This window comes from Nycticebus coucang, chromosome 2 (assembly GCF_027406575.1).
Source record: "Nycticebus coucang isolate mNycCou1 chromosome 2, mNycCou1.pri, whole genome shotgun sequence".
Taxonomy (NCBI): Eukaryota; Metazoa; Chordata; class Mammalia; order Primates; family Lorisidae; genus Nycticebus; species Nycticebus coucang.
This window is the reverse complement of record NC_069781.1, coordinates 2,020,046-2,044,463: the sequence shown is the minus strand read 5'-3', so window position 1 is coordinate 2,044,463 and position 24,418 is coordinate 2,020,046. Positions and strand designations below refer to the sequence as shown.

The 24,418-nt window shown below is 57.7% G+C and overlaps 1 protein-coding gene across 1 annotated transcript in view; it reads left to right on the top strand.

Annotated features, from left to right (window-relative positions):
- The first annotated feature begins 9,317 nt into the window (after positions 1-9,317).
- CCDC187 (coiled-coil domain containing 187) overlaps positions 9,318-24,418 on the top strand; it is a 40,819-nt gene continuing 25,718 nt past the window's right edge. The window contains exons 1-10 of the mRNA XM_053573833.1: positions 9,318-9,708; positions 11,573-11,671; positions 13,871-13,972; positions 16,995-17,130; positions 17,750-17,886; positions 18,680-19,089; positions 19,189-19,934; positions 20,382-20,456; positions 22,732-23,327; positions 23,709-23,796. Coding sequence (XP_053429808.1) covers positions 9,366-9,708; positions 11,573-11,671; positions 13,871-13,972; positions 16,995-17,130; positions 17,750-17,886; positions 18,680-19,089; positions 19,189-19,934; positions 20,382-20,456; positions 22,732-23,327; positions 23,709-23,796 — 2,732 coding nt within the window. The 5' untranslated portion in view covers positions 9,318-9,365. The remainder of the gene's footprint in view (positions 9,709-11,572; positions 11,672-13,870; positions 13,973-16,994; positions 17,131-17,749; positions 17,887-18,679; positions 19,090-19,188; positions 19,935-20,381; positions 20,457-22,731; positions 23,328-23,708; positions 23,797-24,418) is intronic.

The window sequence follows — 24,418 nt, the reverse complement described above, 5'->3', positions numbered from 1 at the left end:
TTCCCGCGACCCCACGAGAGAGCGGCCTGGAGCCCTCCAGCCGGTGAGTGGGATGGGGGCTCTACCTGAGCCCAGCCCAATCTGCCCCAAGCACCTGGGGGAAGGGGTTGGGGGGTTGGCGCGGGTGAGGAGGGGGCCTCTGCTTTCTTTTTTCCACGCATTTAGCCAGGCACAGAGGAGCCACCATTCCTCTGGCTGCCTCCAAGGGACGTGGCTTCTTCCCACCTGGGGGCTCCCTCTGAGGCCTGGGGGCCTCCTCTGCCAGAAAGCCAGGCAGGCCCTGGAGCGGAATGCCCCTCTCCACCCTCTGGGCAGCCCTCCCTCTGGGCTCAAATCCCACAGCCTGGCACTAGACTGTTTCTAACAAACTTCCTCTTAAGTGTCCCGGTTAAACACTGCCCAGCCCTAGATGGTTCTACATTTGGCCCCACCTGGCAAGTCTATTCCCTGACTATGGGGGTGGGGTGGGGAGAGGAGGCTGGCCTGGCCAGGAGGGCCAGCTCACAAGGACACTCCCAGTGGACCCTCACTGGGCAAATGCCTGGGCTCCTTGGGCCCACCCTGTTGTGAGTTAAAGGCTAAGGCACCTGGCATGGCCATACTCCCATGGAAGCTGTGATCCCAGTGGACCTTCTGAGCCTTTGAGGATGGTTTTGGTCCTTGATGTGGGAGTCTGTCCGCAAGTTCATTCCCCGGGGTGACTGCTTTGGGGGCTTTTGGCTCGGGGGAGGTAGTACTGAGGAAGGGTTCTTGGCTCTGTGCTGTGATAGTGCCCTCCTTGTCACCTGGGGAACATACTGGGCATAGGGCCTGGGTGTCTTGGATTGTGGTTGTCCGCAGCCATCTGGAGTACAGCGCTGGGGTGGCCTGTGGCAGCAGAGGCTTGGTTATTGCTGACTTTGGTCTTGGAGGAGGCTGACCAGGCCTGGGGAAGGGGGGACCAGGAGGAGGCGGGCTTGGGGTCCTGTGCTGAGCAGGTCCTGTGTGCTGTCGGGGTCCTGCTGCCCCATTTCTGTGGGCTTGTCTTAGATCTGTCCTGGGCAAGGGTAGACAGTATCTCCTAAACTCCCTGTGTGGGCTGCAAGGTCACAGTTCTTGGTTGCCCAACAGACAGCTTTTCAGGGGGCTGAGAGGTTGGAGTGCCCAGCAGCAACCTCTTCCTGTAGGTGGCTCCTCTGACGCAGGGCCTGCTCCTCTGGCCTCCTCCCACTCATCAGTGCTCCCGTCTGGCTTCCCCAAGGGCACCTCCTCCCAAGATCATCCCAAACTGTGGCTACTGTGTCACCCTGGTCCCATCCTTGCATCTGTCACCTCTGTGTGGATCCAAGTCCCCAGGTCCTGAGCAGCCCCAAGGCCTCTGCCAGCCTCCCAGAGCAGTGGCTGGAGTGTGGGAGCTGCCTGCCGCCCCACAGCCGGGGCTGGAGGAAAGACCACCTGACTCTGACACGGTGGCCTGGGCAGGCTGGCTGCGCTCTGCAGACCCTGGTGAGGGGAGTGTCTGTGTGTTGTGTATTGTCTGTTGTGTGTGTCATATTTGTGGTATGTATTGTGTGCATTATTATGTGAGCCGTGTGCTATTTATGTATTTTAAGTATTACGTGTGTGGTGTGCGTTGCATGGTGTATGCTGTGTGTGTGGCATGTGGTATGAGTTGTGTATTATGTGTGTGTTGTATGTTATGTATGTATTATGTAGTGTGTGGTGTATGTAGATTTCAGTTATGTGTGTTTTATGTGTGGTGTGAGGTGTGTTATATGTGAGCTGTGTGTGCAGTGAACTATGTGTACTGTGTGAGCTGTGTGAGCTGCGTGTGCTGTGTGAGCTGAGCTGTGTGTGCTGTGTGAGCTACGTGTGCTGTGTATGTTGTGTGAGCTGTGTGAGTTGCGTGTGTGTGAGCTGTGTGAGCTGCGTGTGTTGTGTGAGCTCTGTGAAGTGTGTGTGCTGTGTGAGCTGCGTGTGTTGTGTGAGCTATGTGAGCTGCGTGTGTTGTGTGAGCTCTGTGAAGTGTGTGTGCTGTGTGAGCTGCGTGTGTTGTGTGAGCTCTGTGAAGTGTGTGTGCTGTGTGAGCTGTGTGTGTTGTGTGAGCTGTGTGTTGTGTGAGCTGTGTGTGTTGTGTGACCTCTGTGAAGTGTGTCTTCTGTGCGTGCTGTGTGAGCTGTGTGTGTTGTGTGAGCTGCGTGTGTTGTGTGAGCTCTGTGAAGTGTGTGTGCTGTGTGAGTTGTGTGTGCTGTGTGAGCTGTGTGAGCTGTGTGTGTTGTGTGAGCTGTGTGTTGTGTGAGCTGTGTGTTGTGTGAGCTGTGTGAGCTGCGTGTGTTGTGTGAGCTCTGTGAAGTGTGTGTGCTGTGTGAGTTGTGTGTGTTGTGTGAGCTGTGTGAAGTGTGTGTGCTGTGTGAGCTGTGTGTGCTGTGTGAGTTGTGTGTGCTGTGTGAGTTGTGTGAGCTGTGTGCTGTGTGTGCTGTGCGAGCTGCGTGTGCTGTGTGAGCTGAGCTGTGTGTGCTGTGTGAGCTGAGCTGTGTGGGCTGTGTGTACTGTGTGAGTTGTGTTCTGTGTGAGCTGTGTGTTCTGTGAGCTGTGTGAGCTGTATGAAGTGTGTGTGCTGTGTGAGTTGTGTGAAGTGTGTGAGTTGTGTGAGCTGTGTGTGCTGTGTTGTGTGTGCTGTGTGAGCTATGTGAAGTGTGTGTGCTGTGTGAGCTGTGTGAGTCGTGTGAGCTGTGTGAGTTGTGTGTGTTGTGTGAGCTGTGTGAAGTGTGTGAGTTGTGTGAGCTGTGTGTGCTGTGTGTTGTGTGAGCTGTGTGCTGTGTGTTGTGTGAGCTGCATGTGTTGTGTGTGCTGTGTGTTGTGTGAGCTGTGTGTGCTGTCTGAGTTGTGTGAGCTGTGTATGCTGTGTGTTGTGTGAGCTGCGTGTGTTGTGTGTGTTGTGTGTGCTGTGTGTGCTATGTGAGCTGTGTGAGCTGTGTGTGCTGTGTGAGCTGTGTGTGCTGTGGGTGCTATGCGAGTGTGAGCTGTGTGAGCTGTGTGTGCTGTGTGAGCTGTGTGTGCTGTGGGTGCTATGCGAGTGTGAGCTGTGTGAGCTGTGTGTGCTGTGTGTGCTATGCGAGTGTGAGCTGTGTGAGCTGTGTGTGCTATGCGAGTGTGAGCTGTGTGTGCTGTGTGAGCTGTGTGTTGTGTGAGCTGCGTGTGTTGTGTGTGCTGTGTGTGCTGTGTGTTGTGTGAGCTGCGTGTGTTGTGTGTGTTGTGTGTGCTGTGTGAGCTGTGTGAGCTGTGTGTGCTGCGTGTGTTGTGTGAGCTGTGTGTGCTGTGTGAGCTGTGTGAGCTGTGTGTGCTGCGTGTGCTGTGTGAGCTGTGTGTGCTGCGTGTGTTGTGTGAGCTGTGTGTGCTGTGTGAGCTGTGTGTGCTGTGTGTTGTGTGAGCTGTGTGTGCTGTGTGTTGTGTGAGCTGCGTGTGTTGTGTGAGCTGTGTGTGCTGCGTGTGTTGTGTGAGCTGTGTGTGCTGTGTGAGCTGTGTGAGCTGTGTGTGCTGCGTGTGCTGTGTGAGCTGTGTGTGCTGCGTGTGTTGTGTGAGCTGTGTGTGCTGTGTGAGCTGTGTGTGCTGTGTGTTGTGTGAGCTGTGTGTGCTGTGTGTTGTGTGAGCTGCGTGTGTTGTGTGAGCTGTGTGTGCTGCGTGTGTTGTGTGAGCTGCGTGTGTTGTGTGAGCTGTGTGTGCTGTGTGAGCTGTGTGAGCTGTGTGTGCTGTGTGAGCTGCGTGTGTTGTGTGAGCTGTGTGTGCTGTGTGAGCTGCGTGTGTTGTGTGAGCTGCGTGTGCTGTGTGAGCTGTGTGTGTTGTGTGAGCTGCGTGTGTTGTGTGAGCTGTGTGAGCTGTGTGTGCTGTGTGAGCTGTGTGAGCTGTGTGAGCTGTGTGTGCTGTGTGAGCTGTGTGAGCTGCGTGTGTTGTGTGAGCTGTGTGAGCTGCGTGTGTTGTGTGAGCTGCGTGTGCTGTGTGAGCTGTGTGTGCTGTGTGAGCTGTGTGTTGTGTGCGCTGCGTGTGCTGTGTGAGCTGTGTGTGTTGTGTGAGCTGTGTGTGCTGTGTGTGCTGTGTGAGCTGTGTGTTGTGTGAGCTGCGTGTGCTGTGTGAGCTGTGTGTGTTGTGTGAGCTGTGTGTGCTGTGTGTGCTGTGTGAGCTGTGTGTTGTGTGTGCTGTGTGAGCTGTGTGTTGTGTGAGCTGTGTGAGCTGTGTGTGCTGCATGTGCTGTGTGCTGTGTGAGCTGCGTGTGCTGTGTGAGCTGTGTGAGCTGTGTGCTTGTGAGCTGTGTGAGCTGTGTGAGCTGTGTGTGCTGCGTGTGCTGTGTGTGCTGTATGCTGTGTGAGCTGCGTGTGTTGTGTGTGCTGTGTGAGCTGTGAGCTGTGTGTGCTGCGTGTGCTGTGTGCTGTGTGAGCTGCGTGTGCTGTGTGTGCTGTGTGAGCTGTGTGAGCTGTGTGCTTGTGAGCTGTGTGAGCTGTGTGAGCTGTGTGTGCTGCGTGTGCTGCGTGTGTTGTGTGAGCTGTGTGAGCTGTGTGTTGTGTGAGCTGTGTGAGCTGTGTGTGCTGCGTGTGCTGTGTGCTGTGTGAGCTGCGTGTGCTGTGTGAGCTGTGTGTGCTGTGTGCTGTCTATCACAGGGGTGCTTTCATTGTACAGGGCTCAGGGCTCAGGGTACCTGCTGTTCTCATTGTCTGCAGGTGTGTCCCATGTGTGTCCTGTACCCGGTCAGCCTCTCGAGGGCAGGGTGCTGCAGGCGCTTCTGCTGGGAGTCTCATCCCTGCTGCCCTTCCCTGGTGCCCCAGTGCCTGTGGCCTCAGGGCTGGCTGTGGGCAGCTGGAGCCTCTAATAAGGTGCAGGCGGGTATGGCACCCGAGACAGAGCCGAGGAGGTTTCCGTTGGGTGCCATGCCAACATCCAGGCCTGTGCCCAGCTGCTGTTGCTGCGGAGTCTCTGGTCGCCAACCCTGGGCCCAGGAGGCGGTGGGTGTGTCCTCTGCCTGCTCAGGCCTGCTCAGTCAGGGTTTGCTTTTGTAGGGATGAGGCGGTGAGAAGTAAACAGCATCGCTAATTAGAGCAGAGCTGCTGCCAGCTTCCAGAAGGAATCCCCCCCCCACTCCCGCCGCCCACCCAGCCCCTCCAGCCCAGACTGCAGCAGGAGTGCGACATATGCTATGGGCTGGAGCACCAGTGAGTGTTCCCTGGTGTAGTATGGTGGGCACGTCTCCCGAGGCACTGATGCCATGGCGCGCTGCCACCTGTGGGCTGCACCTGTGTAGTTGGTCTGGGAACCCAGCAGCAGACACGGGCCTGGGCTGGAGCCTGGTCTCTGGGGTGGGCTGGAGGAGGACAGAGATACCCGTGCTGCTCCCTCCCAGCTCCCTTCTTACTCTGCATCCCGCCCACACAAGCACTTTGCCTACTGTGTGTCCTCTGACTCTCCAGGAACCCTGCCTCATGGGGGTTTCCATGCTGCCCACTTGAGGTGCCCCAGGTCACTGTGTAGTCCTGCTGTGCCTGCTGTCTGTCTGCTGGGCAGGGGGAGACAAGCGGCTGTTTTGTGGGCCTTTAATCGACCCCCTCCCTGCCAGGAAGCCCACCCCTCATGTGGCGGCTACATGTGGCTCTGGGGACCCTGTGGTGGGGGCTTCTGTTCTTTCTTGGCCCCAGCAGTCAGGAGGCTGTAGAGATTATTGACCAGGTGCTGTGTGTTGTGTGTGCTGTGTGAGTTGTGTGAGCTGTGTGAGTTGTGTTTGGGTCAGCCCTCTGACCCTGCTGGGACCCTGGACACTGTGTCTCAAGCCCCGCATAAAGTGGCAGTGACAACTGGACCTCTCACAGGATTGTCACAGTAGAGAAAAGGGACCATGTGCTCAGCACTATGCCTGGTGCACTGGGGGCTCTGTAAATGCACATTTGCTCACAAGCACAGCTACAGGTCAGGGAGGGAGGGCGGGCAGAGTGTGGGAGCAGTGGGTGCAGGGCCCAGTCACTTGGTGGAGGTGTTAAGGACCACAGGCCCAGAGAGGCAGGCTGGCAGGTCTAGAGCACAGCGGCCAGGTAGAGGGAGCCGGTGAGGTCTGTGCAGGCCAGGAGCTGTGGGCCAGGGGCTAGGTCAGGACGTGGCCACCCTGGCCTGGGCTGCAGGATTCAGGGTTGGCCAGGGTGCTGGGGACAAATGCAGGCCTGGCTTACATGAGGACACTCACTGCCCCAGGCTATGGCCTCTGCCTGGTGGCTTCTCAGAGCCTTGCTGCTCTCGGCCATTCAGCTGTAGACCCAACCTCTGGCAGAGAGAGATCAGGGCCCAGCAGGGGCGACAGTCTGCAGGTCACGGACTATGCCTGTGGACTGGACGTTAGCAGAGGGTCCTGGGCAGGGGGAGGACCCTGCTCTTGGGAGTCTGCATGTCTCCTGAAGTCTGGGTCTGGGTCTGGAAGACTCACGGTGACTCAGGCCAGCAGGGACAGCAGGAGTTCCAATGGGGAGGAGGGAAGGAACTAGAGGCCCCGCCCAGCTCACAGGCAAGGCCGTTCTGCCCACTGGGTTTCAGTCCTTAGTCAGCAGGCGTTTGTTTTCCTGATTTTTCCTCTTAATGACAGTAAAGCATTTACATGGCTGGCTCTGTCCTTGGCTGCAGCCTCTTTCTGGGGAAGGAGGCCTGCGGTTGTGAGTTAAGAACCCGCTGGCAGTCCACTGGGAGGAGCTTGTGGCGTCCAGCTCCTCCCCTTCACTCAGATTCCTCGGCCCTAGGGGCAGGAGGCGGCTGGGAGAGCTGGGCTGGCCCTGGGGCAGGGATGGGCTTTTGTCCTTGTGAAGCTGCAGAGGCCTCCTGGGGAGGCCCCTGGGGAACAGTAGGAGCTGGAAGTAGTTCAGTCCTGGGGTTGCTGATCTCAGGTTCCCAGGGTAGTGTGGGGGGTATGATGGTCACCCCCACACGTCCCTGAAGCTTCCTGTGCCACCCAGCCCTGCCGCCCTGGGTGCAGCAGCCTGAGTATGATCCCAGAGGCAGCACACGCTAGAAGGGTCCAGAAAGGCCCTGACCTTTCCAAACCTCTGTGGGCTGCCCTGCTCCCATGGGGTCAGCTCTTTCACAGATGTCATCAGGAGGCACACAGGTATAATCTGCTCCATTTTAGCCTCACAAAGTGATGTCCCCAGGGGGACATGGGTGAGCTGGAGCAGTGTGGGATCCTGGCCAGGTGCTGAGGCAGAGGCAGATGGTGCCGGCAGGGGCCCTCGACACAGAGGTGTGATTCCCTGGGCCACCTGGTGTGGTCTAGGACCTGGGGCTGGAGGCTGGTTTGCGTCCTTTGGCTCTGTGCCAGAATGTCCCCACTGTATGGGGGCTGAGGAGGCAGGGGCAGGGTGGAGGTGGAGGCACCTCCTTCCTCCTTTCCCTCCATGGCTCCTGGTGGGAAACTCTGTTGGAGACTTTGTTCCTCTGACACGGTGGCTGTGCTCACCATGACCAGGAGCCCCTTGGCTCAGAGTCCCACCCCCAGCCCTGAGTCTACATGGAGCTAGGCTTGGGCCGCGTCCCAAGGCACTGGCCCCCTCAGTTCCCGAGGAAGGGGTCTTTAGAATGAGCCTTGAGGACAGCTCTCAGCTCTCTATTCTTCACAGCTGCCTAGAATCAGGGGGGTTTGCTGCAGAACACCTTTCTCTGGGGACATTTGGGAAGGGGCAACTTCCAGGTACTTCCTCCAGGGAGTAAGGTTCTCCAATCATGTCAGCACCTCCCTGCCCACCCCTGCTGCAGCAAACTCACTGCGCGCTCCAACACCCAGAGGCAGCTGGGGCGGGCTTGCCTTGGTGCCCAAGATTACACTGTCCGGGGGCAGGGCTAGGATTTGAATCTGAGCTCCTTCCGGGGGTCCTTGCTGAGCCCAGGTTTGGCCAACCATACAGCTGTGTCCTGCCCAACATGCTACCTTGCCAGGGTCCTTGCAAAGGTCTCAGAGAGCCCACTGGGGAGCAGAAGGGCCAAGATCTCCTGGCCAGGGCGACATCTGGCATCTCTGTGCTATTTCTGTGGGCAAAAGGGAACCCTGGCCTGTGTGGGGTCAGCCAAGGACCCAGTGCCCATTTCCATTTGCCCAGCCCCAAAGAACTGGAAGCCGGCAGGTGATATTTTCTTGCTCAGATGTCAGGGCTGCTGGGTGCATACACCTCAGGTGGCCTCCTCTGCTCTGCTCTTGGCTCCCAGGCTGACCCCACTTGGACCTGAGCCTGGAGCCCAACTCCAGCCTTGGGTCAGGCCCTGGTTCTGCCAGCCTGAACCTCGCCGGGCACCCCACAAGCCTGTCCTACCCTGGCTCCTCACTGTACCCACTCTGGCCCTGCAGGTCTGGGGTGGGGCACTGCGGGTCCCAGAGCTGGAGGCCCGGGCTCCGTCGCTGAGTGACAGGGTGATTATGCTGTCACGGGTCAACTGGAACTCTGTCCTGAGCACCCGAAGGCAGCTCACTGGGGAGGCCCCCGGCTGTTGCCAGCCCAGTGCCCGGCAGCCCACTGTGCCCACCCAGTTTCAATGACTGACCCGAGGGTTTCCATCGTGGCCCAGGGGACCGGCACGGGCTGGCATCCGGAGCCGGGCAGTGGCCAGCCGGTCCCTGGCAGTGGCAGAGGCAAGGCTATAGACCTCTAGGCTGCCATGTGAAGGCCACCAGACATAGGGCAAAGCAAAACGGGGCTTGTCTGGCACTTGCTCACCCCTTTCAGCCATGCTGACCCCATTCCTGGGTCTGCTGCCTGCCTACCTGAGGGACACGCCCCAGCCATGCTCCCGTGATAGCCAGAGGCAGGGCCCCTTCTCCCTCGGGGCCCTGAGGAGAACAGTTGGCTGGAAGGCAGGCACTGAGCCCAGGTAGTGTCTTTGTGAACCGGGCGAGGGTGTGGCATGCTCAGTACACTTCCTAGAGGGCAGCCAGCTGGGTGAGGGGAGCGTGGGACGGGGTTGGGGTGCCCAGGGCTGCCCTGCCATATGCCTTCTGATGGGCGGTATGGCCCCTCCCCACTCAGTCTCCCCATCTGTAAATCAGGCTGGTCATGGTACCTACCTCAAAGGGCTGTGGTCAGAATCGAGAGGATGTCCCGGCATCTGCCAAACCCCTCTGCCCCTCTCAAGCTGTGGGTATTCTGAGCCAGAAGGGTGGGGAGCAGGGGTTGGGGGTCCCGTGGGCTTTCTTGCCTGACCAGCATGTTTGCTGCTCTCTCCCAAGGGAGGACAGGTTCTATCCGTCTGCACCTGAAGATGACCTCATGGCTGCCCTGCCCTCCCAGCAGCCAGGCCCACCCTGGGAAGTCCCCCACATAGCCCAGTCTGTTGACATCGAGGAGCTAGGCCCCTGGGGGAAGTCCTGCAGCCTGCCAATGTGGTCCACAGGCCAGGAGGTAAGGGACGGGGACAGCTCCGTGTCATCAGGCCGCCTGTCTGGCTCCTCTGGGGGTCACGAGGCATGTATGCCTCTCCACGGGTCCTGGAAGGAGAGGCCACCTCAGATGCTGGAGCCCCAGCGGCCGCCCAGAAAGAGCGACCCACGGCTGGAGCAGCTGAGGGACAAGATCCGGGCACAGGTGCAGTGGCAGGGTAGCTGTGCCTCCCTGGGCTCTTCGGCACCCTCCAGCGCCTCGAGCCTCTGCAAAGCTTCCTTGCAGGTGCTCAGGAGGAAGACCCGCAAGATGACAAACATCCTTCCAGCAACCCAGCACTCAGGTCAGTGGTCGCTCTGCTGGTGAGGGCGGGGCAGGCACAGGTGGGATCAGGCTGTGCTGGGCACATGGGCACACCTGCCACAGAAGCCAGCTGGCAGGTGTGTGCAGTGTGCCCTCGAGGTGGGAGCTAGTGTCCACGAGAGAGAAGCTTCTGAGCCAGTTTAGGATGAGGATGGTCCATCAATCCCTCAGTAGAGACGGCTTGGGAGCCACGGAAATGAGGGAGGGTGCCTTGGAAGAGGGGACGCAGCTGACCTCTGGGCCTGGAAGGGCTGCATGAGAGGTTAGCTGGCAGAAGCATGGTCACGTCTGTGGGGAACCAGGTCAGGAGCACCCTGCAAACCCAGCATGGAGTTCCACCTGCAAAGATAGAGTGGAGGGGGCCAGGCCCAGGGTGCAACTTAAAAAGTTGCTAGGCTGGGCATGGTAGTAGCACCTGTAGTCCCAGCATGTTGGAAGGCCAAGGCAGGAGGGTCTCCTGAGCTGTGATTGTGTCATTGCAGCCCAGCCTGGGAGACATGGTGACATCCTGTCTTTAATGTTTCTAGGGTGGCACCTGTGGGTCAGTCAGTAAGGCTCCCGCCCCATACACCGAGGGTGGTGGGTTCAAACCCAGCCCTGGCCAAACTGCAACTAAAAAATAGCCAGGTGTTATGGCAGGTGCCTGTAGTCCCAGCTACTCAGGAGGCTGAGGCAGGAGAATCGCCTAAGCCAGGAGTTGGAGGTTGCTGTGAGCCGTGTGATGCCATGGCACTCTACCGAGGGCCATAAAGTGTGACTCTGTCTCTGCAAAAAAAAAAGTTTCTAAACAGTATTGCTGTTGGGACCAAGGGAGGGACTTAATCCTCATGCTTCTTGGTGTCCAGGAACTTAACTCTTCCTGGGGAGGCAGAGAGGTGTTTTCCTCCTTCTTTTAGCTTCAAGATAACTTCTGGGATCACACAGGATTTGTCCTTCTGTGGCTATTATTTTTTAAAAAGGCAGTACAGGTTTTTTTGGCAAAAAAAATACAGATAAACACAAAGAACAAAATAAAGCCACCACTCTTTCCTGTGTACCCTTCTCCCCCAAATTGCCCTGGCTGACATATAAGTCCTTCTCTTTGTAGAAGTGGGATTTTTTTTTTTTTTTTTTTTTGAGACGGAGTCTCACTTTGTCACCCTTGGCAGAGTGCTGTGGCGTCACAGCTCATAGCAAACTCAAACTCTTGGACTCAAGCGATTCTGTCACCTCAGCCTCCTAAGTAGCTGGGACTACAGGCGCCTGCTACAATGCCTGGCTATTTTTCGAGACAAGGTCTTGCTCCGGCTCAGGCTGGTCTAGAACCAGTGAGCTCAGGCAGGTCTAGAACCAGTGAGCTCAGGCAATCCACCTACCTCGGCCTCCCAAATGCTGGGATTACAGGCGTGAGCCACTGCGCCCAGCCTAGAAGTGGGATTTCATGCCTGTGCTGTTGGAGGAGCTCAGGCTCCTCTTTCCTGAGCCACATGGTCCACCTGAGCTCAGTGCCTGACTCGCTGTGGGCACTGTGAGACCACTTTCCAAATGAGACACTGGCCTCCAGGCTAAGTGCTGTGGTCGTCAGGATGGCCCATGGGACGTGGGAGGCAGTCTCAGGTGGGGCATTGGTCAGAGCTGCTATTTAAAAGCTTTTGAACAGTTGCCAAACTGGGGCCTTTTCGGGCGGCACCTGTGGCTCAAGGAGTAGGGCGCCGGTCCCATATGCTGGAGGTGGCGGGTTCAAACCTAGCCCCGGCTAAAAGCCAAAAAAAAAAAAAAAAGAAAAAACAAACTGGGGCCTTTTTCTGAAAATTCTTCTTGGAATCTCTCTTCCCACACTGTCCCTTCTGTTCACTCTGCTCCAGGCTTCAGTGTCCTGAGTGCATCTGAGCGCAGAGCTGAAGACAGGGCGTCCCCCAGCCAGGGCCACGAGCACTCCAGGGCCTCCCAGCACCAGGTGTCAGGTGAGTGGCCCTGTGGTGGCTATCCTGGTGCTCTGGGCTGGATGCTCAGGCCCCAGTGTGGACAGCATCTGCTGATCCCCATTCATAGATGAGGACACTGAGGGTCAGAGAGGACCTGAACTGGAAAGGGGCCACTTGAGGATTTGGAGCCAGCCTGCTGTCCCCAGGAGCCTGTGTTTTAGTGGTCTGCCCCACCCCAGCAGGAAAGGGATCTAGGCAGCCCCTGAGGTGCAGGGGCGCTGGGTAGGGGCCACTCCTTGCTGAGTTCTGCACAAAAGCCAAGGTCTTTCCCAGGTAGTCATACACCGGCCATGGGGGCAGACGGAGGCACTGCCTGCCTGCCTCACAGGTGTCCTGCCTTGCCTGGGAGGTGCTGGAGGGTCAGCAGTGGGGCCGCAGACTTCCAGGCAGGTGGGGCAGCGTCCAGGGGCCAAGGGCACTGCTAGAGTTTGTTCGCACCTTCATTCGTAGATGGCGAGGCTGAGGAGTTGCTTGTGGTGGGACGTTAGCTGTGGGCAGTGGGAGCTGTTTGAAGGCGTTAAGCATGGGGTGACAGTGGGCTTGGGTGGGCGTGGTCCATTGCAAGTGTAGGATGGCGGGGGAAGCTGTCGCTACAGTCCTGAGAGGTAGAATCTCCTGCAGGGATACTAGAGGCCCCAGGATGGGGGAGGAGTGGCTTGGGAGCAGAGGCGTCTCCAGGGCTCCTCCAGGTGCCCTGGATTCTGGTTCTCACCGCAAGGGAATTGTGTAGTTTTCCTTGGGGGAGGGGGCGGAGGGTGAAGATTGTGTTCCAGTGGGCACCATGCTGGGTAGCACCCTTAGGCACACTTGTGTGTGTCCCACTCCATGTGATGGGTGAGCCAAGTGCAGATGCAGGTCCAGGGGCTGGCCAACTGATAGCAGGGCGGACTGCCTCCGGCCCAGCTCCAGCCTGCCCTGTGGCCCGCTGACAACTCCCCACATGGCAGGCACCCCAGCCCTGTCCCTGTTCCTTTGTGCTTCACAGTGAGTGTTCCTGGGGGCCTCCCTAGTGGCCCAGCTGGTCATTGTCCCTGCCCTAGGTCACGTGGGGACCTTGGTCACCTAGGCCCATTGGTCACCGGCTCTTGGCAGTCTTGTTTTCATGCTCCTACCTTTAGAACCCTCTAGAAGCAGGGCATGGAGGAACACAGCCTGGTGGTCTTGATATGCAGCTGTCCTCACCTCTTCTTCCAAACTCTGTCTTCCCAGCCTGACACTCTGTCCCTATGAAATACCGACTCCCCTCCCTGCCCCCAGCCCCAGCACCCACCTTTCTGTTCCTTGTCTCTGTGGATCTGACGACCTGGGGACTCCATATGTGGTAGCATTTTCGAGGCCTGGGGCCTCCTGCCAATAGAGATGGGCCCTGGAGAACCAAGGGACAGGTCAAGGCCCGAACTGAGTGGTGCCCAGAGGGCTGGAGACGTCTTTGGGCCAGAGTCCTCTCCCATACACCCCAGCCCATGGGACACCCAGTGCCCAGGGCAGGTGCAGCCCTCTCATGTAGCTCATTGGCTGGCTGGCTTCTTGGTGCTTCCTGGATACAGCCCCACCTCAGAGGTCGAATGATGCAGGAGAGAGGACCAGAAGCCTCTGGGAGCCCGTCCACTCTGGCTGGCCACAGCCTTTACTGTCGGATGCTGGGCAAACTCTGCCCCCTCAGGGTCTCCATTTCCTTCTCCTTCAGCCAGAGAGAATAAACCTGTGGTGCCAAGACCCCTCTGCTCAGCCCTGGCCCCTCCTGACCCTGACCCGAGTGAGGCTTAGTCCAGTGGCCCCCATGCCAGGCTTTACTCAGGGCTGGACTGGTTCAGCTGTTTAGTGGCTCAACAATCAGCCATAGTACCCACAGCCTGGGCCCTCACCTGGGTGCTGGGATCCGGAGGTGGGAGGCTCCTTCCTGTCCTCAGGGCCTCTGGGCCTGGAGGGAATTTGTGCACAGTCAAGTGTACTGTGAGGTGGAGGCAGCACGCTCAGCCCCTGGAGATGGGTCTGCAGGGAGCTCTCCCTGGAGCAGAAGGGTGGGGGTGCGCAGATGTGCCCCCGGGCCCTGTCCGTCTGCCCACCCTGGCATGTAGGACCAGCAAGCAGGACCACCAGGGTGCACTGATCTCAGGCTGCATTGGCACTGGACTGGGGGTGGCTGTGTGGCATCTCAATACTCACCTTCCTCCCTAGCAGAATTTCTAAAGGCAAAGCCCAAAAGAAGTGTTAGCAGCTCTTGCAAAAGAGAGAAGGGCCCTGCGTCGCTGTCCCCCAGAAGAGCTGCCACAGACAAAGGTAAGGCCTGCTGATCTGAGGCCCCGTCAGGGCTGGGGGCAGGGTTATGATCATGTTTGCTAGATGGACAGGCGGCTTCTGTTTCTGGTGATGGGGATGGCCAGCTGCTCACAGCCACCTGAACTGCTGTGTACACAGGGTTCTGGGGCACCTGGGAGCAGCAGGGGCCCAGCCTGAGTGTCAGTGTCATTGTTTCAGTAACTGGCAACCTGGGTCGCCACTAGGGTGCAGGTGGCTCCTGCCTGGGCAGGGGTGAGTCCCTGGTGATGAAGTGAGGGTCTTTTGACCATGTAGACTTGGCAAGTTTGTCAGGACAGGAGGCCACTCAGCCACACTGGCCACGTGCCCAGCTTGCTGCTCCTCTGAGTGTTAGCAGATGCCTGGGAGGGCACGTGGGTCTGGTCGACTGAGATGTGTATTTCTTACACAGTGTCACATAACAAGCTGAATAGCTGGTTGAGAGAGCCGGTTTCCTTGTCCAGTCTGAGACCTAAAGTTCCAGGCAGTGAGCCCAGAGCACGTGGTGGGAGGAAAGGCCGTGGGTGGTCCCGCTCTCTCTAGCACCTCTGGGGATGTGGACCAGTCACTGGGGCTATAAGTCAGCCTGGCATTTGTGTGATGAATTCCATAGATGTGTCCTGCAAAGTCCTGTTAAGTGGTGAGCCAGGGGTCACAGAGAAATTTTAAATTCAGGCGTCTCCTCCCCAAGGACCAGGCAGGGTGTTGGTGCCCTGCTAAGACTCAGCCGCCCACCTGGGCACAGTTTTTGGAGCTTGTGGGATGAACCCAATAGGTGTCCCTGCCCTTGGGCTGGATCCACTCACCCCAAGGAAGGACTGGATGTGAGTGTGAACAACGGTGGGACGGAACCGGGCAGAATTCTCTGGAGCATTCCTTTGTAGCAACTTCCAGGTTGGGGGCAGGGCTGCTTAGTGACCGGCTTGTGTGTGCGCCTGCGCTTTGTGGGAGTCAGCTCTTGCGTCTGGACGAGGAAACTGAGGCTTGGGGGGGTTGTTGGCAGCATGCCCGTGGCCACACAGGCAGAGCCAGGGCTGGGCCCTGACCCATCCAGCTACAGGCCTGTGCTCCTGACCTGAGAGCCCAGCTGTGTGTACCTAGGGCCACACCTGGGCACCTTATCAAGACCCATCCTCTGGGCCTGGGCTCTAGGACCACCAAACCACAGGGTTTTGGAGACTCCAGCAAGCACCCCCTAGGTGGGGAGAACACTACCGACTGGGCTGAAGTCAGCTTGGTGGGACCCTCAGTCTAGGGTGAGCAGCAGCAGCAGCCAGCATGCCTTAGTTTTCCCACACTGCCTGAAACCACAGTCTTAGCCGTGGGACAGGCAGTGGCTGGTGTGTGCTGTGTCCATGCTGGGTGCCTGTTTCTGTCTAGTTTTGTGGGCATCCCTTCCTCAGCTCTCCTGCTCTTGGGCCAAGCAGTGGTTTCCACTGGAAAAAATAAACACCCACCTTCTGTGTTCCCTCACTCAGCAGCAGGAACTCATGTGAGCTGGGAGGTTCAGCAGGGCCACGTGGTCTTAGGTCAGACGCGTTTTTTCAGCTGGTCCAAAGGCAATGCAGGAGAGGAAGGAAAACCTCTAGTGGGATCCAAGCGGGAGGGTGGTAGGGAGGCACCCGGATGGTTCCAGAAGGCCCTCTGCCAAAATGTAAAATATAACAATTTTCTGCATCATTGTCCTCTCCCTCCCCCAGGCTTTTGGTTTGTTTTACTTTAATGGCTCCCTTGAAAAATGACCGGCTTTCTGCCTGACACAGGGTCAGAGGGCGTGCCAAGGGGCGCATTCATCATCGTAACCGCCATGTCACCCTGGTGGTGTTGACCATTCATTTCTGTCAGTGATGAAGTCACAGCAGGCTAAGGAGAGATGAGTTGGGGTTCAGAGGTCAGAGCCACAGGACTTGGGAATTGGATGAATTCGAAATTTGCTGTAGTTAACAAAAAATTAAATCACAATAGTTATAAAATATTCATCCATTTGGGCTGAAGGAAAATGAAGCCCAATATTTAATTTCAGATTATACCACCTCACTTTGCATTTTTTATCATAGATTAGGCCAGCCCGGGAACTTTGACAGGGCACTTGGGGACTTCATCCGTTTCTACAGATTAAAAATCCTCTCGTAAAAAATTTAATTGCCATTAAACTGCTCAGTAGAAGAAAAAAATGTGCCCATCAGGACCCATTTATCGACTGGGACCCCTCTGGCTGGCTAATGGGGAAGCTCAGCGGTGGTGATGGAGGGGCCTAGTGGGCGGCCCCTGCCCAGGGCAGGGTCTCTGGCCGGCGCTGTGAAGGGAGTGGGGCCAGTTTTGTACTGGGGAGCAGCTTGTAGGGCAGAGCAGGGAGCCCTTGCTGGGAGCCTGACCCCACCGGGCCCACCCCAACCCCAAATGTGGCCAGCTAGGCCATGCTGGCCTCAGCTCTGGCCTTTGATGCCACCCTGAGCCTGACCCTTTCCAGGTCCGGCTCCTGTGATGGTAGTGACAGCTCATTCCTCTCAGCGGCCCTGTGGGGAGGTGCTGTTAGGTCTGCTCCCTGCTTTACAAGTGGGGAAAATGAGGCATGGAGAAGTTAAATCACCTGCCCAAGGCCCATAGCTGGTGAGAGGCAGGGTCAGGCTTGAGCCCAGGTCTGGGGTTCCTGAGACTGCACTCAACCCTGGGGCTTTGGGAGCCAGTCCTAGAGGGAGTCTGGGTAGGCGTGCTGGGGGCATGGCTCTACATAGCTCGTTCCACTTTCTGGAGAGAAAGCCTGGCTTGTGACTGATGGTCAGGTCAGGGCAGTTTGAGGAGGGTGCCATGCCTGGGGAATGCTAGGAAGTCCCTGGTTCAGTCTGGTTGCTGCCCTGGGCATTAGCTCTCTGGGGAGTCCCTACCAAGTTCCCTCTTATCTGCAGATGTCCCCTTCCATGGGAGCAGGGCAATTCTTGGCTGAGACCTTGCACTGGTCTTGAGCTCAGGCCATGCAGTGGTACCACCATGGGCTGGCCCCCAGGAAGGTGTGTGGAAAGGCTGTGGGTCCATGGCATGGGGGCTGCCGGCTGTGCAGCGCGCACATGTGTGACCCTGCAGCTGGCACTGCTTCCCGCCTTTGCCGAGGCCCCTGTGGATGGGTCTGTCATGATGGTGGGGTCAGTATTGGCATTTGGTGAATGTAATCTGGGATTATGAAGTAAAGCCATGATAAACGATGTTTATTATGTGACAGCATTTATTAAAGAAAGCTCATTTGTACTTGGGATGTGCTGGTCGTTTATTTCCGCGATGGTCGGGCCCTTGTCCTGCCAGCCTGGAAGTCTTCATTGATTCCGCCCCTCTTGCTGCCATCTCTCTCCAGCTTAAAAACGGATTCATTTCCCCTGTCTCAGAGCACACGCTCCACAATAACACAGCCTCCTACCCTGTGCTGAGCCCTGGGTTTGTGGTGGCTCCCAGCCTGTCATTATTATCACTGTTGCTACTGACCAGCACGCCCTGGGTACGAGCTGTGCGCCTGGGCTTGACAGGCGCGTCACAAAGCTGCAGAGCAGCTGGTATTACCTTCGGCTTATCAAAGAAGATAAGGGTCAGAGAAGTCACTTGTTTGTGGTCATCCTGAGATTCAGCCTTCCCCTGGCTGGCTGGGGCAGAGAGTCTGGCTCTGCCCCCACAGGAGTTTGGACGTGAGGGATTCACCCTGATTCCCTCCAGGAACGTGGGAAGTGGCTCCTGGGCTGTGTGGGACCACCAGCCTCCCCATCTGGGCCCCAGGTACCCGGCTGTGCGTGCATTTTCTCTGTTTAAGATTCTGAGTCGGTTGGTGAGGATGCTGCTTGGGCCCCCTCCCACCCTCCCCAGGCTCCAGAGCAAGGCATTCTCAAGAGACCCGGCCCTCACTGTGGAATTAGGTACCATGTGCCTCTGCCACGGGCCCTGTCCTGCTTTGCTGTGGCATCTGGGGGGTGGGCACAGGAGAGGAAGCACCCAGTCTCCATGCCACCTGGAAGGGGGACGTGTTGGAGCATCTCCCAGCAACCTGCCAAACACCCTTCAATCTGTCATCAGCAGGGGACTCTGGGAAATAAGTGTTCTTAAACGCTTAAGAAGAGGGTTTCTGAGCTGGGAGCAGTGGCTCATGCTTGTAATCCCAGCACTTGGGAGGCTGAGGAAGGTGGATTGCCTGACCTCACAGGTTCGAGACCAGCCTGAGCAAGAGCAAGACCCTGTCTCTAAAAAATAGCTGAGTGTTGTGGCGGGCATCTGTAGTCCCAGCTACTTAGGAGGTTGAGCCAAGAGAATCGCTTAAGCCCAAGAGTTTGAGGTTGCTGTGAGCTGTGACACCACGGCACTCTACCAGGGCAACAAAGTTAGACTGTCTCAAAAAAAAAAAAAGAAAAAAGAAGAGGGTTTCTGTCACTGAGGTGCTTCCTTGTCAGCTCTTGGGCAGGGCCTGCCATCTAGACCTTCTCCAGGAAGGGATGCAGGGCAGGAGCTGGCAAGGGCTCCCTGAGACACCTGCTGCCTCTCTGCACATGCTCAGTTACTGTGTGTCCAGAGTGGGTAGCTCCATGCCAGGTGCCCGGCACAGCCTCGCTACCCACACATGGTACTCAGTGGCCACCCCTCTGGGTGGGAGAGCTGACTTTGCTCTTCCCTTCCCGCTGGCAGCTCTTGATGCCCCATGGCTGCCTGTCTTTGCAGGGGACAGCAGGAAAGTTGTGGCGGCTGACCGCTCGCCTGTCCATGTCCAGCCACCCTGTCCTGTCTCTGCCAGCAGCAACCTGCGAGTGTCTGAGAACACACCCAGCCTGGCTTCCTGGGACCAGCCAGTGACAATCCACACCGCTATGGCCATCCTACGAGACCTCCGCCAACAAATTCAGGCTGGGCTAGAGCGGGCCCGTGGCCCCAAGGGAACACGGGAGCATAGACGGTGGAAGCCAAGCTTACAAGATGTGGCTTGGAAGGCTTCACAGAGTCCCCAGAGTGCCCCAGATGCACAGAGCTCCTTCAGCAAGAGTCTTTGGAACATGACAGAAGCAAAGCCTTCCTCTCTAGAGAGGGCTAAGAGCCTGCGCTCCTGGCAGTCCTGGAGCTCCTCTGCCAAGTGGGTGTCCAGTCCACAGACAGCCTGGGCAGCCTCAGGACAGAACCCCTCCTCCTGGAGACCTGGTCTCTCGAAGCAATCCTGGAGTGCATCAGCTGGGCAGGTCTCTGGTGCACAGAGGGCCTGGGCATCCCCAGGACAGAACCCCTCCTCTCGGAGACCTGAGAGCCCTCCTGAGAGGTTGGGGTCCTCTCAGCAACCCTGGAGAGCTTCGGCTGCACAGCCTTCCTGTCCACAGAAGGTCTGGACAGCACCAGGATGCCATCCCTCCTTCCAGAGGCCCGGGAGCCCCCAGCGGCCCTGGAGTGCCTCAGCAAGGCAGGCCTGTCCTCAGAGGACCTGGGCATCTTTTGAAGACTGGGAGGCCCTGGGCCCCAGACCGTGGAGCCCTCTGGAAAAGCCGAACCCTCGTGCGCAGTATTCCTGGAGCACCTCCTTCACACAGAGGGCTGGAGCTCCATGCAGGGGCAGAGGCGCCAACTCCCCTCCCCCGGGAGCCAGGCCTGCCTGGACAAGGCCCTCCCAGAGCGTCCTGCAGAACCCACTCGGAAAGAAGGATGGGCCGAGGCCTCGAGGGCTCCTGGGACACCAGCACAGCTCTGAGTCCTTGCGAGAGTTCATGCGGCAGAAGACGCAAGCGCGGAGGCGGCAGGCCCAGGAGGAGAAGGCCTTGGCTGCACGGATGCAGGAGCAGAGGAAACAGAGGCTGCAGGAGGTCTATAAGAAGCAGAGGGAGGCTGTCTTGGGCAGAGCAGTCCGTGTGGTTTCCCAGACCACCCCTGGCATCGTGACCTTTGTTCCCAGTTCTGCACAGTCTGGGGTACGTGCCAGGATGGGTGAGAGTGGGGCGTTCGGTGTGGGCTGGGGCTCCTGGCTGCCGTTCCACCCTGGTGGCCCATGGGAGTGGGTGGATGAAGTGCAGCCGTGCTAGTGGCTGTGATGGCCCTGGGTCCGGGCAGCCTGCTGTTAAGTCATTTTAGAGACCCCCTGCACTGTGATGCTTCCCCTTGGGGGCGATCCCAGCGAGGGGCAAGGCTCAGACATTGGGCACCTTTGCCTCGGGGATGGGGTGGTGGTGGCTCCCACAGAGTTCACTTCCCTTTGGCAGGGAATCCCTGCACACTCCAGCGGGACCTCATGACCTGTGTCACAGCCCCTCAAGTGGGGACCCCCAGTTCCTGAGATCCCCAGGGGAAGCCAGGGCCCAGCTCCAAGACTGAGAGAGATGGGGGCTCTTCTGGGGTCTTCTGGCCGGGGGGTGGGGTGGGGTTTACTGCTTCCTCCTCTACTTTAGAGCATGGAGTCAGTGGTGCCGGAATGGAGCAAGGTGACATCTGGCATGGTGCTGGGAGACCAGGAGACTCCAAGCAGGTGGGTATGAAGGCGCAGGGGCTGCCCACACTGCCTGTGGCAAGGCCAACTCCCCCTAGACTGCGCTGAGCAGGTTGTCACAGATTTGTTTTCACTGAGGCAAGAGTCACATTCAACTTAACCACTTGGTTTATTTATTTTTCCTTATTTTTTTTTTTGTGAGTTTTCTATTCTTTTGGTGCCCTGTGATATTATGAACTTAACCATTTTAAAGTGCACAATTCAGTGGCATTTAGTAATTCACACTGTTATGCAGTCGCCCTGTAATCTAGTTCCAGAACATTCTGGCAGACCCCGTTGCTCGGTCGCCCTCCCTCCAGCCTCTGGACACTGTCCCCTTCCTTCCGTTCAATTGGCCTGTTGCTGACTGACGTTTCATGTGCACGGGGTCTGAGGGTCTGGCTCTGTCCCTCTCGCTGAGCGTCCGTGTCATACACCTGCCTCCTGTCAGAGTTTGTTCCTTTTATGGCTGAACAATATCCCGTTCTATGGAGAGGCCACGTGTGATGGACGTGGTTGTTCCCAGCTCTTGGCTATTTGGGTAATGCTGCTGTGAATATGGTGTTCTTATCTCTCTTGGGCACGCACCTGGCAGTGGAGCTGCCAGGTCCTGTGGCGACTCCGTGGGATTGTGTGAGGCACCTCCCTCCGTCTTCCATGACAGCTGCAGCCTTGGACATTCCCACCAGCCGTGGACAGAATTCCGATTTCCCCACATCCTTGTCAACACCTTTTCCAGTTCTCTCTTTGTCTTGTTTTGTCTTGATGACCACGTGTTTGAATTGAACCAGGCCCTCCCCTTGAAGCATGTGGGAGTCTAGAGAACTCTCCATATTTTGCTAGGGGAGCTGAGCATGGGCCCTGTGAGGGGCTTGGGTTTCCAGTGCTCACTCCCGCCTGGGAAGGGCTCCGTGGAATGCCACAGTGGGCCTCAGACTGGTGGCAGGTGCTCCCTGGCCAGGCCCCATTCCCACTATCTGCCACGGAGCTCACAGCCAGGCTTCCTGCACACACTGGCTCAGGTGAGCAGGGAAGCTGGCTCAGAAGTGGAATGGTGGCTCTTGTCTGCCATGAGCATCCTGCTCTGAGCTCCCCCAGGACAGCACAGCCCCCTTGGTGCAGTTCAACAGCTGATGCTAGGAGAGAGGCCTCAGCTCCCCACTTCTTTGCAGGACACCCCTTCCCTAACACCTGGCTCCTCTCTCTGGCCCCAGCTCATTCCATTTTGTCTTGACAGTGCTTATTCCTGGACCGCCTGAGCCTCAGAGTCTGCATTCGTAAGCCTCAGTGAGAGCAGACTCTGGCCCTGAATGTGCCTGAGGGGGCATCCGCACCCTGAGCACACTCGCAACCCACACCCACACCAAGGCTCACTCCCCCAAAGGCAGCTCCACCTTGGCTGGCTCCTTAGCTCACAGCTGCTGCCAAGGTTTGTTCCCATCCTCACGAGAATGCTGTGGGTCTTTCATTTCACCTCATCTCACCTTTTCTTTTCTTTACCACTTAAAAAACTGTGCTGTATACCAGTAACACAAAGCTTACCACCTTTGCCATTTTTAGGTGTACGATCAGTGGTATTAAATATGTTTACAATGGTGTGCAACCATCACCACCCTCCTCTTCAGAGCTTTCCATCCTCCCAAACTGACACTCTGTTTCCATGAGACACTCCCTAGCCCCGTCCCCAGCCTTTCTATTAAACTTCCGCTCTCGATGGGTCTGACAACTCGGCGCCTTGTCAGAGTGGGGTCACCCAACATTTGCCTTTTGTGTCTGTCTGATTTCACTCGGCAGGTGGTGTAGCGTGCACTGGAATTTCCTTCCTTGTTAAGGCCGAATAATGTCCCATTGTGGCTGGACCACCTCTTGCTTATTTGTCCATCCCTGAGTGGACACCGAGGTTGCTGCCCTGATTTGGCTGGTGTGATTGAGGTGGCTACAGACCTGGGTGCACAAAGAGCTCTCTGAGACCCTGCTTTTGTTCTTTTGGGTGGAGACCTGGAGGAGGAATTGTAGGATCACACAGCAACATCTGACACTTCTTTAGGAACCCCGGATGCTGCCCGTAGTGGCTGCACCAGTGGGAGGGGTCCCAGCTTACACCCCAGCCCACATCTGGTCCTGTTCTTTGCAATGGTTGCGCTGTTCTGTCATGTAGCGTCTCCCTGGTCCCTGTGGGCAGTCATGGGTCTGTCACAGATGCCACACAATGCTTGTCCCTGCACACATGTGCTTTGCACATAGGACTGAGCTGGCCCACACTTCTTTCCTGTAGCTTCTGCCTGTGTTTAAACAGAGCCGGGAACCACGCTGAGACCCTGGAGCCCCCCAAGACGAAAGGCCCCCAGGATGGCTGGGATGGGGCGCCTGTGCTGCTGCCAACTGCTTCCTCCCTGGGCTGCGAGGAGCTCCAGGACCCAACTGCTCACCACACGCCCCAGGGGCTGTGCATTTACCTGGACCCCCAAGAAGTGGACCTCCTGGGTGCTTCCAGGCCCCTGCACATGCAGCATAAGCAGGCGCGGCTGCGGGCACTGGAGACCACAGCCAACACTCTTAAGCAGCGCATTGACAGCCTCACTGCCAAACTGCACAGGTCCGAGGAGCCAGACGCCGCCCCAGACCCAGCCTTGGACCTGCTGCCCTCGCACCCCAGCACTGTGCCTGCCGCCCCCACCCTCACCATCCCAGCCTACTCTGGAGCCTTGGTGCCCAATGGGGGCAGAAGGGCATCCCAAGACTGGGTGGACGTGCAGGTCCGGCCCCTTCCACCCCCCACCTATTTCCTGGATAGTGAAACACTGTCGTGGAGCCCCAGCTGGGAGCAGCAGCACAGCCAGAGCCCGCGGGCCCAGGCCAAGAAGCCCCAAGGTGGGACTGGCGCCCTCCCCATAGATGACCCTGGTGGCCGAGGGGTCCTGTGGTCTGGAAGCATTTTCTTCTGCTCTGGGTTTTCTATTTGAGGGTGGCAATACGATGACAATAGTGTAGGAGTTGTCCAGGGCATTGAGGGTGAAGTGCTGGCCCTATGACGAGGCCCATGGCACCGCAGCAGCATTGTCACTCTCTAGTCCTACGGCTGGAGGGGCCCGAGGCTGTTCCTGAGCCAGCTGCTGCCCTGTCCTGCCTCCTACAGAAGGGCCCTGAGGCCCCACTTGGGCCCATGTCCAGGCAGCGCAGACACTCCTGCGGGGCCTGGTGCCCCCTCCCTCCTGCCACCTTGAAGGGTGAAGTATGCTGCTCTTCCTCAAGGTCTCATGGAGGAGGAGCATGTGAAGCTGGACAAGTGGCTACAGAGGACCGTGGCCTCCTTCCAGAGCCTCAGCACGTTTGCAGGGAGGTAAGCCCTGGCCACACCACATGCTATTGGGGACTGCCTCTCACGACCCCACAGTGTGTCTCCCCCTCATCCTGGTGGGGGGTGGAGCTTAGGGCTCTGGGTAGATCTGGGCTGGGGGCCAAGTGGCTTTAGAACACCTTTGTGGTGGCCTTCAACCCAAGCTCCCCCTGCAGAATGATGAGTCTCCAAAGCGTGTTACCCAGCAAATGCGCCCCTGCACTGGCTCTGTGCCTTCAGGAGACGTGGTTGGCATGGCTCTGTCTCTTTGGCTGTTGGCAGACTGTGTCCCAGTGACAGTGTCTTGGGCAGTCCTCTGGTTGGTAGGCTTGGTGTCCCCTGAATTCCTAGGAACACCCATCCATATGGTACATTTCTGGCTTCTGTCGCCAGCACTGGCTGTGGCCATTTCTGGGGGACACCTGGGTGCATCCGAAGCCCCTTCCCTGGGGATGCTGCCTGCTTTGTGCCCTGGCTCCTCCCAAGTGGAGCATTGTCTTGTGGACCCATCTAACCCTGGGCTGCCCTCTGGGTGGAGACTGAATTAGATGCTGGTGATGTGGGTAGGCTATATGAAGGAGCTGCCTCCCTGCAAGTATTGAGCTTCCTTTAGCAGCTGTGTGTC